The following is a 13,586-nucleotide window of genomic DNA, read 5'->3' as shown; positions in this document are numbered from 1 at the left end:
AAGGGATAGAGAGGGTGGGGGGGGTCCCAGCTCCCCCCGGGCAGGGCTCGCAGGTGTCCCTTCTGCCTCCTGTGTGGCACAGTGCTGCAGCCCTGGACACCCGTGCAGGAGCACTGGTTTTGTGGGAGCTTGGAGGTCAGCCATGCACCCCTGGAGCCCCAAACCATCACAGCAGTCCTGATGCTGAAGGGGTTCCCACCGCCTGCAGGGGACCATCACCTGCAGCCAAGGTCCTGGCCGGGATATCCCAAGGCAAGGTCTGCCCTGGCACAGGCTCCCTAGAACCCATCAAGAGGGAGAAATAGGTCAAGGGTCCATGGCAGGCTTTGGCCCATGATGTAAAGGTTGGGAATTTCCGGGGTGTAATATTTGCATCTGTATAAATATGCAGATGGAGCGCACCCACGGGGAGCTGCCTCTGATGGGTGAGGAAGATAATTCTCTATTTCCGCCAGCACGGAAACTCTTGGAGGAAAGGGCAAGGCAGTGCCTCGCTCCACAGCAGGTCTCCATGGTTCTCCCGACAAGCCTGGCTCAGCGGATGCTGTGACCCCCCAGGGCTGTGGACAAGGGCTGATGCACCCGTGGGGCATCCCTGCAGGTTCCCAGCAGCTACAAGGAGGGAGGTGGAAATGATGCTCCAGGGCACCGGGCACCCCAGCGGAGCTGGACCACTGGCACCAGGGCAGGATCAGGGTGGCTTCGCCATCCCCACAGCCCCTGGCTGCTGTCCTGCCCTGGAGCAGGGTGACACCGCCTTTGACAATCCCAATCCGGTGAGACTGGGAGAGGCTGGCCCAGCCCCGAGCTGGCCACGGCACCCCGGCACCCCAGCGGTTTCGGCAAACCCTGCTGTCCTTCATCTCCCAGCAGCAGAAACCGGTCCCGGGGCTCACGCCCGGCACCACCCAGCCCCGGGTTGCGACAGCCCTGGGAGCAGGCAGCTCTCCCCGCACCAGCGTGGGGTACCGGCACCCCTCAGTGGGAGGGTTCGCTGGGCTGGGGAAGGTCCTGAAGCCCAAATGCACCGTGGGGTGCCCCTATGGACAGGGGTCCTGGCCAGGGATGTGTTGCAGAGGGCTGGCCCGGGGCAGGGTGTCAAGCAGAGCTGCATCCCTAAAGGTGCGTAGGGACAAAGCCCTGGTGGTCGTGGCTGTCCCAGGCAGGGGACTGTGCCTCATCAGGGGACCTGTCACTGTGCTGGGAGGTGGCAGGTGAAAAGGATTTTGGCAGCGGCACATCCTGCACAGTCACTCGGAAAGGATGCTGAGCGCGATCAGGGTTAATTCACCCCCTTCTTTCAGGCAGCTTCATTAACACCTGGCGAGCAGTGCCTGCGGGCTGTCACCCCGGGCACAGGCACATCCTTCTGGGTGACTGCTGGGTGCTGCGGGGCCCCTCACCTGCCTGTCCTGAGTCCACCCGCCGGCCTCCTTCCTCCTCTTCGTCACAGCATGGGAGGTGTAGGCTGGGGCGGCAGCATTGACCCCAAGGACCGAGGTCTCCTGACTCATCTCCTGCGGGTGCTCATGCCCCATCTGGAGGTGCCACCGGCCACCACCGAGTCTCCAGAGACCTGCCATGCCCAGTGCCCACGGGACGCCTTGGCTTGGGGCTGGGCAGCAGCCACTGTCTCTACCACTCAGTGCATTCCCCAGTTAGTCCCCACATGTCCCAACATTACCTGGTGCTGGGGGGGAGCAGTGGGCACAGGACCTGGGTGGGGCTGGCGGCTTTCCCGGGCCATGAGGGATGGGGACAGATGGATGCATTTTGTAATCCCTGGGACTCACCTCATCCCCAGGTCCTGGCTGCTCTGGGCTGGTGCCGTGGGGTCATGCCTGATGGGGAGAATAAGAAATAAAATACACATCATGTAGCGGGTTGCTGCTCATTTGTGCATTTCCATCATCCTGAATCAGTGACCTGTCTGCCTGTCCTGCTGTCTGCCCATCCTGCTGTCTGTCCATCCCACCCACAGCTGGATACAGGGAAGCACGATGGGGCCAGCTGTGACCTCACCACTCATCAATAATTTACAGGGATGAGCCCCCCCACCCAGCTTCAGTTTCCATCTGCCCACTGGTGCTCACTCCCAGGGCTTTCCTAATAGTCCAAAGGATCATTCATATGCTGGGGTGTGACAAGACAACTTTAAACAGGAGGGGGGGAAAAAAACCCATGCAAGAGTTGTGCCCCAAATGATATAAATAATTAGAAATGCTGAAGCTGGCTGGCAGCTGCTGGGGAGGAGGGGGTCAGTGAGTGCTGCCGCAGCCCGGGCTTAGCACAGGTCGGTGACGCCCGCAATTGGCTTTAAATAGTTTGTGGTGGCAGGTTAACCATCGATTATAACTGGCGTTAATGATTATAACCCTCATTAACAGCCACTGCAAGTGCAAGGCAAGGAGGGGACCTCACTGGTAGAGCGGTGAAGGGGTTGTGCTTCTAAAATAAATGCTCAGTTTGTTGAACCAGGGGCTGTGCTGCTCAGGGCGAACGGGACGCGTGCCTGGTGGCTGGCGTTAGCCATACCACGGCATCCCCGGGCAGTGGCACAGACACTCCGTGCTCGGCTGGCTCTGCAGAACTGGAGACATCGGCGGGGTTTAGCTGGGGGGAGCTGGGAAAGGGGCGATCACATGCTTGCCCGCCCAGGATTAGATGTAGCCGGCTGTGGCTGGGAGCTGTGCTGGGGAGCCGTGCTGGTCGCTGGCACTCTGAGCTCATGGCTCTGGGCAGTGGGAGCTGGACACAGCAGCCCTAAGGGCTCACTGGGGACTGGTGGCCCTGGATGATGTCCTGCCTCCAGCCCCGTGGCTACGATCTGGAGCGCTTTCGTGGGCTTTCTCTCATTTACTGGTAAGCAGGGCAGGATGCTGCCGCGCTGGGAACGGGGCATCGCTCAGCGTCTCAGACCCATCTCCAGTAGCGGTGTTAGGGAGGGTGCGGTCAGTGAGCCTGTGATTTTTTGTGGGGTTTAATTCAATTCATTTTGGTGGCCCCTCTCGAGGGCAGGGTCTCCCAGGGGTCCCCCACATCTGAAGTCCCCTGGGAGGGGCAGCACATAGGTGAGGCTGGTATGAGCCAGGGGTGGGGAAGGGGATTTATTTTGCAGGCAGTAGCTGGGGAAGCACCCACAGCCTCTGCAAGCAGTTGTGGGTGCTCTTTCTCCTGTTGCAGCCCCAGTGCTGGGCTCTCCCATCCGGCAAAACCAGCCTCCCCAAAGGGACCGTGTCCACCCCGTGCCGGTGTCCAGGGAGCAGGTGGGTGCAGAGCGGGGACACCCCTGTGGGTGTGGGGAAGGCAGCGGGCATGGCAGGGGGAACGGGAGGTGAAGGCGGGTGCTGGGCGGCTGCAGATGTCTATGTAGGGCAGGGAAAGCTGGCGGGAGGAAGGCTGTGGCCGGGGCCAGGGTTCAGATGTGTGATTTTAGCCGATTAACTGAGGGTCAGTAGGCTGGATCCAGAGCCGGCGGGGGCTCTGGCGGGCTCTTGGGTCTGCCCTGAGGTTTGGCAGAGGCTTTCCTGGGCTGGCTGAGCCTGGGACTGAGAGCCCAGGGCACCCTGCAGTCACCGGCGACTGTGGATGCTGCTGGGGCACAGTCCATCTCATGCTGAAGTAGGTCATTGGAGCAAGGGGTAGGGGTGCTGCAGGGCAGCAGCACCCCACGGGGGTGCAGACAGGCTAGTGAGGGCAGCACCCTGGGGCGACAGTTACCTTCACCCAAGAGGTTGGTCACTGCTTCCCTGCTGCTTTTGGGCACAGAAAAGGCAGAATCGGTTGTCAGTCAGAAGGAGGTAGTTTTGGGGAGCACTGCCGGACTGGTGCCACTGATGGGTGCTGATGTTATGGGGCTGTGGTGTGTGTATGGAGGCAGGCAGAGCTACACCCCTGCCTGGCAGCATCAGCAGCCTCACTGGGGTCCCCTCGCTGCTAACCCCTGCTTCCCTGCAAGGCAAAAAGGCTCAAAAAACATTTTCGACCTCAGAAATCTGCTCATATGCTGGTGGTTTGGGTTGAAATCTCCCCCAGCTTTGTCCACTGGGATGTGCTTTGTGTGGACAGAGACCCTCAGCTGAAGGGCAGCCGGCTCTGTACTGGGGGACTGGTCCCTGCATGTGACGGGTGCCAGATGCACTGGCCAGTGTTCGGCTGTCTGGAGGCTCCACCAGGACGTGGCGGAGGGTGGCGAGCAGATGGCGGGGAGATAACACCTCCCTGGCGCTCCGATAAGTATGGCTCTGCTCTGCCACTGATTAAAAGATTAATTTTAGAGTTTGAAATAGGAAATGAATAAATAAATGTGAGCCACCAGCGGGATCTTGCCCGGCATCATCAGGGCACAGGGTGGTGATTACCATGGCCGGACCAGCGGCTTATCCCTCAGCACTGGTTTCTCCCGGCAGTGATGCCGGTGTGACCCCACAGGGCTCTCTCAGACAGCTTAACTCCTCCAGAGAGCGGCTGCTGGAGGCTGTAAGCAGGTTTTGCAATGGTGGCTTTTGTGCAGGAGCGTTGCCAGACCCAGTGGGAAATAAAACAGCCCTGAAGGTGCCCATCGATGCCGGGCGGGTCTCGTGACTGGTGGCTGGACCATGCTGTGCGTGCTCTGCGTGGGTGCAAACCCGCTGCCAGCTCCTCACCAGGCACGGCCGGGGTGCAAGACTGGCCCAGTGCTTCCCCCAATCCTCTTTGCATTATTATTTCTGCTGTGTTTATGGCTTGTGCTGGGGACTGGGTTTGAGCATGGCAATGTTCACACCTCAAGGATGGGTCAAAGCTCTTCCCAAGCCTCTGCTGCACTCCCAGCTCGGCAGCACATTCTGAAATCTTTCCCCAAAATATGTTGTTTTCCCGTCTTTTCATACCCTGCCATTTCCCTCCCCTCCTTCTTTCCATCTTCTTTCTTTCTCACTTGGGTGAGTTTCCTGCCATCGTTCTCACATTTTCCCCAGTTAATTTGGGGAGGACAGACTGGTGGCTTGGCCGGCAGAGCAGGGTCCACAGCCCCCACCAGCGACCGTCCTCTGTTAATAAGTTTATAACCAGTCCAATCCCACGGCCCAGGGGATTTAGAAAGGCAGGGAGGTTTATAATCCTGTTAACCCTTCACAGGAGCTGACACCCAAACCAGGGCTGCAGCATGAGTCCCCAGGCAGAGCAGCAGATCACCTACCTCATGGGAGGGTGAGGAGGAGGAGAAGGAGGGAGGAAGGCTTCCCCCCCTGTGAGATTCCACTGTGCCTCAGTCCTGCTGGGGTGAAAATGAAGTGAGCTCATTCAAGGTTTTCCACATGATTGTATTTAAATTGCATTAATCCCCATCTCAAGTGAATACATCCGAGGTCTGAGCTAGAACAGATGTTGGGTGACAGTCATCCTGGCTGGGTACAGGACTCTGGCATAAACACCTTTCCCAAAAACCTCTGGCAGACCAAGCCTAACCTCGCTTCCACCTGAAACAGCCTCTTTTCCTAATTACTGTGTGACAGGCTAATTACAGAGGCCCTTTTGTCTTTTCCTCAACCAAAGCCTTTCAGAGCAGCATGGGATGAGCTGCATGTCGATAGAGGGGTCTGTCCTTGGGAAAACACTTGTAACCCCTCTCCAAGCCCCAGCAGTCTCTGAGACCAGCTCTGCCAGGCAGGTGTCTGCAGGCTGAGCTGCTTCTTGCTGGGCAAGAAGCACCTCCACAAAATGGTCCACCTTAGTTGACTTGATGGATACTTTTCAGGCAGGATCAACTTCCTCCTAGAAGCCCCTGTCCCCACCAGGGTGTAGGTGATGGGCAGCAGAGACCTAACTTCTAGATAGCAAAGTTTCATTGGGATGAATCCCTCATGCTGAAGAAATCCACTGGCTGAGAAGGATATTGGAAAATGGGGATGAAGTTTAGAGGGGGGTGATAAGAGGGATTGAAGAATGAAAAATCTTGGCCAGCAGTGAGAGATGGCATCTCCATCTGCCTGTGATCTTGGTGGTCCGGTGGTGCTGGTTCATGGGGCAGATGCTCTGGGAGAAAGGGTTTTCCTCCATGGAACGTGAGGAGATGCATCCAGCCCGGGGTGGAGACATCTTCTGTCAACAGAAGGAGGGAATAAGCATTGGAAAACTGCCTCAGCTTTCAAAACTCCTCACCCCTCCATCTTTAGACTAATGAGCAGGCTTTGGTTCAGGCAGGAGTGAAGGGTGACCCACCATCACAAGGAGTGGGGAGGAGGAAACGCTCCCCAGGAACCACCCTTTGGCCTCTGCAGCTGGAAGACACCCATGCTCAGCTGCAGTGAGTGGAGCTGGGTTGGCAAGGGGGGTTGTTAGGATGCGATAGGGGTGCTACGGCCTCTGGCTTTCCTTGCAGGAATGTCTTTCCCTCCTATCCTGGAGGACTGAGCCCCTTTGCAAGGAAGGACACTGCAGAGATGAGGTGTGTGACAATGACCAGGGCTGGCCAGCCACCTCAGGGAGAAGGGGATGGGTGTGCAACCATTCACATAGCAGTGGGAAGCAGTAGCCACCCCTGAGCAGCCTCTCTGGTCCCCTGGGATCCCCCTCAGTGCCCCAGAGGAAAGGGACTGAGGACCACTGAGGTCTGCGTGGCCATTGGGAAAGTGCCCATAGGGTGTGGAGACAGCGATGTGTGACTGCTGCCAGCCCGGCAGCCCTGCTTGTGGGGATGAGGTTTCACTCCGAGTGGTGTCACCAGGAAGAGGCAGGACCCTGGGCTCAGGGTAGTGGCGTCACCGCTTCATCTGCTGCCACCCCTCTGCCTGCCTGCAGGCGGGTGGCTGGGGAGCTGCTGGGGCCCAGGGCTGGGACAGGTGCACAGAGCTGCCTGTCCCCAGGTGCTCCCCATAGTACCTGCCTGCTTTCTTCACCAGGATTTTCAGCAGCATGGTTTTGTTTGGGTACACGTTACTTCTGGGGAGATTCCCATTGGACACAAGAGGAAAATTTTTCACAATGAGAACAATCAGCCATTGGAATAATCTTCCCGAGAAAGTGGTGGATTGCCCAGCATTGGACACTTTCAATATTCATCTGGACAGGGGGCTGGGCCATCTTGTCTAGACTGTGATTTTGCCAAGAAAGGTTGGACTAGATGATCCTTGAGGTCCCTTCCAACCTGCTATTCTATGATTGTTTGTTTCCTCTTCTGTTCAGACTTGTCTGTGAATGTCCCTGACCTTATGAGCTCATCTGAAGTGACTCCATGGGTAATATTTATGAAAGTAATGTGGGCTGCACCATGACTGTGAACAGCGGGTAGTCGCTTCCCAGCCCAGCTCCATAGCAGCCAATTTATTTTGTTTGATTTATTATCAACGCTTTGTAGCTGATCCTGTAAGCAGCACAATTGCGTTTTTCTGTTTCCTAATCAGATGTAAATGCCTCTTCAACCTACGCTAATTTTGTTTTGTCATGAAACAAATGTTGGGTCATTATTAAGCAAGTGCCAGATGCTGCCTGGGCAGCCCTTTGCTCCCACGGCAGCTCCCGGCATCGGTGGGATGCTGGCAGAGACCATAACACAGTGCCCTGCTGAGGGCTGCACCCTCCCACCTCAAAACTTCTTACTGCCACTTTCCAGAGCTGAAAGCCCTCAGACAGACCTCACTGCCACTGCAGGATGTCTTTGCACCTCTAAATCCCACCCATGCAAACCTGCTCGGACCCTGTTCCTCTGCTAAGCCATGCACAGAGCCTCCCTGCGGGCTCAGTGATGCTGCTGCCAGCACAACCCTCCTGTCCCCACCTCGGGCATCCTTGTGCCACTGCTTTGACAAACTCAGGATCCTGCCTGGAGCCACGACCTCTTTGGGGTGATTTGGTCCTGGCTGAATCACCTAATTCAGCCAGGGGTGCTCACTGAGGGACCTGGCCAGGCTGGGCATCCCTATGGTGTCTGGCCATACCCGGGCTTGGCTGCTCCCCGCACCAAGGTCAGCCAAGCCTGGCTGCCTGACTGCGTGGCGGGTGTAGGGCAAACCCCTCCCCACTCACTGACATGTCCTTGTACCTGGCCCTTTCCCTTGATTTTCTGATTTTGCCCCGTGTTTCTGCCAGGGGTGCACCTCTTTGCTTCTCTGCTCATGCTCACCAACATGCCTGTCCCTGTGGTTGGATCTTCTCTCCTTCTGTAACTATTTTTCATCATAAATCTCCCAATTCCCCATCCTGCAGTCAGCATCGACAGCAGTGAGTGCCTGTCTGCGAGGAGCCAGCCCTGGTTTGTGGGGACAACCACGCGTGGCTCTTCCAGCTGCAAGTGCGATTCGGTGGCCACCACTCACCTGCTTTGGTGCTTGTGTTGGTCTTTCCCAAGAAACAGGGAAGGAAGGAAACAGAAGACAGACCAGGGAAGAAATGTAGAAGAGTCTTTTATCCACAGACAGGCTAAAGGCTGCTTTCCCAGAAGGTCTTTTGACCAACATGTAGAGGAGAGGTGGATAATAAGGTAGCAGTGAATTGCATCTGGTCGTGATTTTCTGTTGGATAGAAAAGAAACTCTCATCAATTTCGTTGCATCCCTACTTAAACCATCACTTTGTATCTCTGGTCCTAATGGTGCTTCCTAAAGCAAGAAGACTGAAATCTCCTGCCCTAGGTACTGAAGAGGAGGGAGCCTCGAGGCAGCTCTCCCCTCAGGCAGCACACGGCTTGGCTGGAGGCAGGGAGGACTGCGCCACTGGATTTTCTCCTAAATACAAATTTAAAACATGCTGCTAGGAAAACTCAGGGAGGAGAGAAGCAGGAGAGAGCATCCTTCCCATGGAGTCTGCAGACCTTCGCAAAGCAATTGTGCTGGTTTTGGCTCTGACTGTCCTGAGTGACCACCATAACAGATGGAGCACAAAGTCATGGACTAGATGGACTCAGAGGACACTTGTGGACATTTTACAGACATTTTACAGGGGTGGTCTATAGACTAAGGGAAGGATATCTGTGGATTGTATCAAAGGATGGGAAGCAGGGTGGTGAGTAATGAGAATGTATTGGATAGTGTAGGACCTGAGCATGACGTAAATGGTATGGAATAAGGGGTGGAGAATGTGTTGGTTTTGGCTGGGATAGAGTTAGTTTTGTTCATAGTAGCTAGTACAAAGCTATGTTTTGCATTTGTGCTGAAAACAGCGTTGATAATACAGGGATGTTTTTGTTATTGCTGAGCAGGGCTCACACAGAGTCAAGGCCTTCTCTGCTCCTCACCTCACCCCACCAGCAAGTGGGCTGAGGGGCACAAGAAGCTGGGAGGGGACACAGCCAAGACAGATGACCCCAACTGACCAAAGGGACATCCCAGACCATATAACATCACACTCAGCATATAAAGCTGGGGGAAGAAGAAGGAAGGGGGGGATGTTTGGAGTGATGGCATTTGTCTTCCCAAGTCACTGTTATGCGTGATGGAGCCCTGCTTCCCTGGGGATGGCTGAACCCCTGCCTGCTGATGGGAAGTGGTGAATGAACTCCTTGTTTTGCTTTGCTTGTGCACGTGGCTTTTGCTTTACCTATTAAACTGGTTTTACCTCAACCCATGAGTTTTCTCACTTTTATTCTTCCGATCCTCTCCCCTATCCCACCGTGGGGGAGTGAGTGAGTGTCTGTGTGGGGCTTACTTGCCAGCTGGGGTTAAACCATGACAAGGATTGAAAACTAACACCTTAAAATTCCAGGAGCTGCTCACTTCAAAGCCTGGAAGTCCAGAGGTGCTGGGACAAACAGCCCTGCTCTAGCGCAGTGATATATGTGGGTCCTCTTCAATAGGGGAAGCAGTGGAGCTGTCTTCTTGGCTGTCCCACCAGCAGACAGACATCTTCTTTGACGTGCTGGAGACATTTGTTTAGTCCTAGTTTCAGACAAGATGGCTTTTCCACTTGCCAAAGGAGCTCCATGGCCTGTGGCTTGGGCTGCACAAGCCTTCCAGATCTCTTTCTGTCAGTCAGTGCTGAAGGCTAACTTGCATGAAAAGATTGGTTCCTGGGTTTTAGCCTCAATGTTGGGGCTGGAATAATTGAGGAGACCAATGGCTCTATTTCTTTGCTTGTATGGCCTTAACATGACTTGGAGATGACCCTACCTGAGTGCAGAGGCTGCAAAGAACTCTTTGGCTGGGGAGAGCACTCACTGGACCCCTCAATTTCAAATCAGACCATCATAGAATGGTTTGGGCTGGAAGGGATCTTAAAGCTCATCTAGTCCAACCCCCCTGCCATGGGCAGGGACACCTTCCACTAGACCAGGCCGCTCAAAGCCCTGTCCAACCTGGCCTTGAACCCTTCCGGGAAGGGGGCAGCTACAACCTCTCTGGGCAACCCCTGCCAGTGTCTTACCACCCTCACAGTCAAGAATTTCATCCTTCTATCTAATCTGAATCTAGCCTCTTTCAGTTTAAAATGGTTAACCCTCATCCTATCCCTACACCCCCTGATAGAAAGTCCCTCCCCACCTTTCCTGTAGCCCCTTTAAGTACTGGGAGGCTGCTCTAAGGTCTCCCCGGAGTCTTTTCTTCAGGCTGAACACCCCCAACTCTCTCAGCCTGTCCTCACACGGGAGGTGCTCTAGCCCCCCAAGCATCTTTGTGGCCTCCTCTGGCCCCGCTCGAGCAGGTCCATGTCCTTCTGATGTTGGTGCCCCCAGAGCTGGACACAGCACTGCAGGGGGGTCTCAGGAGAGCAGAGCAGAGGGGGAGAATCTCCTCCCTCGCCCTGCTGTCCACACTGCTCTGGATGCAGCCCAGGACGCAGTTGGCTTTCTGGGCTGTGAGCACACATTGCTGGCTCACAGTCAGTTTTCCATCCACTAACACCCCCAAGTCCTTCTCCTTGGGGCTGCTCTCAATCCCCTCCTCGCCCAGCCTGGATTTGTGCTTGGGATTGCCCCGACCCGTGGGCAGGACCTTGCCCTTGGCCTTGTTGAACTCCATGAGGTTTGCATGTCCCACCTCTCCAGCCTGTCCAGGTCCCTCTGGATGGCACATCCCTTCCCTCCAACATGTTGACTGCATCACACAGCTTGGTGTCACTGGTGAACTTGCTGAGGGTGCCTCGATCCCACTGTCCGTGTCACCAACAAGGATGTCCCAACACTGACCCCTGAGGAATGCCACTCATCACTGCTCTCCACTTGGACATTGAGCTGCAGATCACAACTCTTTGAGTGCAACCACCCAGCCAATCCCTTACCCACTGAGTGGTCCATCCATCAGATCCATGTCTCTCCAATTTAGAGATGATGTCATGCAGAACAGTGTCAAATGCTTTGCACATGTCCAGATAGATAATGTCAGGTACTCTTCCCTTGTCCACCAACACTGTGACCCCATCGTAGAAATGAAAGTGTGTTTCACAAGAGACAAGACTTGAGCAAGGTCTTACCATGCGATTTTGCATTTTCTGCTGGACATCTCTCTGCCTCTGTATTGACCATGTGATGCCAACACTCCCAATGACATTAAACCCTCCACCTATTGTGGGCCAGCTGTTTCCAGCACTGTTTGCTTGTAGTCTGGGTAGGAAGGGCAAAGGGAAACTTGAATAATTAGAAAAAATAACTGTTTGTTGTGCTTGTTTCAGCCATCCTCTTCCCCTCGTTTCTTTCTGAAACCCAGACAAATATATTGCCACCATCTTATTTACCTGTTTCCTCTTAGCGGTGGTCAAAATTTGATGGTTTAGAGAAGGTGTGATGCCCTGGAGGAGGAGGCAGGATGGTGTGTAGGGCACAGCCAGCCCCAGTAACAGGCTGCTTTGCCTCCTTGCTCCTGGGCAGGAAGCAGCAGCTCAGCCAGTTGCTGTGGGATGGGGGCAGCGACTGCTGCAGCAGACGCGGTCACTGGTACGTAACCCAGTCCCTTTCTGAGCCTCTCCCCAGCACTTCCAGTTTTCCTCTCCCCTACTTTCCCCTTCATGACCTCTGAGAAAAATGTATTGGAAATGTGCCTGACTTGTGCTATATTTTGCTGTCGACAACTTTTTACCTTATTGTCCAGCTCTAAGACTTATTTTGATTCCACTCATAGCTTCACCCACCCCTGCTTATACATGCTAGTGTTAAATAAAGCTAATATAGTTTTCCTCAACTTTTTATATTTAAAATATTATTTTTTCAAGCAAAAATAACTTTTTACATAGAAAATAAAATTTTTCAATTAGTTCAATGAGTTTTCAAACTAATTTTTCTAACAGTCAACAAAAACGTGGACATGCAAGTTAAGCACATGTTTATACGCTGTCCAGCCCTGTGGTGTTAGTTTGTACTTAATTCATGCTCCTTCCATTCACTCATTTTTTAAAAAATGTAAAGTCTTGTTGGTGGTCCCCTAGGTTAAGAAGCCTGGGGTTTCCAGCTGGATTTACTCTGAGTTGCTCTGCGAGGTCCCAGCTCAGTAAAGAACTTGAGCATATGGCATATCCCCTTTGCCAGTGGGATGTTTGCCTTCAACATCGGTTATACAGAGTAAGACTGGAACTCTCAGGCAGGTTATATGGGGCTTATAAATCCTTCCTGAGTGTGAGCCCAAGTTCTAAAACACTGAAAAACTTCCAAAACTATTTTGCTGAAACTTCGTCTAAATAAGACAGATGTTAATCAGCAGGAGCAGCATCAGCAGCTGATGCTTTTGCCAGGCTAAGTCTGTGTTTCAGAGGACGGAGACGAGGATCTGAGGATTTGGAGATAAACTTGGAAGCTGAGCCCTGCTCCTCTTCCCCGAGGGCCTCTTTGATTCAATTTTCATTTACTCCACCACCTCACAGACAAACATGTGGTTTATTGCAACATCCCACCCAGCTGGTATGAAGCATTGGCGTGTGGGAAGGGCAAGCATCTCTCTGGGTGCAGCTGGAGAGACCATGGTTGGGCTGCTGAAGGATTCGGTTTTGAAGGTTCTGAGCACCCAAGCCCCAAACACACGTGTGTCTGCTTAATGTTGAGTGTGGAAATTGTTCCATAAGATGCAGAAACCAGGGCGGATGAATTACTGAATTGCCAGGCAGGGAAATTCTCCTGTTTGCCTGCATGTTTTGCATCGGGCTGGTCTGGTTCCAGCAAGCTCTCCTGCAGCCCTTCTGAAACTGGCCAGAGAGGTCACCTTGTCCTGTCGACATTGCCTCCAGGACTTGTGCTATCCCTTCCCTTCAGCAGCGCTAATCTATTCCAGTCAGGGCTCTGGCCCGTGACTTAGAGGGGTAATTCTGTGAATTACCAGAGTCTCAAACAACATCAGAAGGTTGTGCATTGAATTTTGGTGGTGGGATGGAAATTGTCTCTTACTGTGACTGGGACAATTATTAGTGCATTAGAGGACTTGGAGTATGATTATCTGTTCACAGCTGAGCTGCCCAAAAAGGCCACCCCAAGGTGGGCATGGTGCTGGGGTGCTTCTGCCCCTTGAGGACCTGTGCCCTGGTGTGTACCCCATCGTAGAAGAGGCACGGGTGATGGGTTACTGCACCCCACTGGAGTTGAATTCGTGTGTCTGTTCTGCCTAAAAACTTCCAGGCTACCCTTGACTGTGTCACTTAGGGCCAGAGCTGGGGGTCACTGGGTGCTTGGACCCTCCAGCATTAATGGAGCATGATGTT

General features: G+C 54.0%; 1 protein-coding gene across 1 annotated transcript in view; it reads left to right on the top strand.

The window, feature by feature from the left end:
• Nucleotides 1-2,669: 2,669 nt before the first annotated feature.
• The window catches only part of LOC141950804 (syntaxin-binding protein 4-like), a 49,908-nt gene continuing 38,991 nt past the window's right edge, over nucleotides 2,670-13,586 (top strand). The window contains exon 1 of the mRNA XM_074886123.1: nucleotides 2,670-2,862. Within this exon, the coding sequence (XP_074742224.1) occupies nucleotides 2,795-2,862 (68 nt within the window). The 5' untranslated portion in view covers nucleotides 2,670-2,794. The remainder of the gene's footprint in view (nucleotides 2,863-13,586) is intronic.

Source organism: Strix uralensis, chromosome 16 (genome assembly GCF_047716275.1).
Source record: "Strix uralensis isolate ZFMK-TIS-50842 chromosome 16, bStrUra1, whole genome shotgun sequence".
Taxonomy (NCBI): Eukaryota; Metazoa; Chordata; class Aves; order Strigiformes; family Strigidae; genus Strix; species Strix uralensis.
The sequence above is the reverse complement of the archived record's forward strand: the minus strand, read 5'-3'. Positions and strand labels throughout refer to the sequence as shown.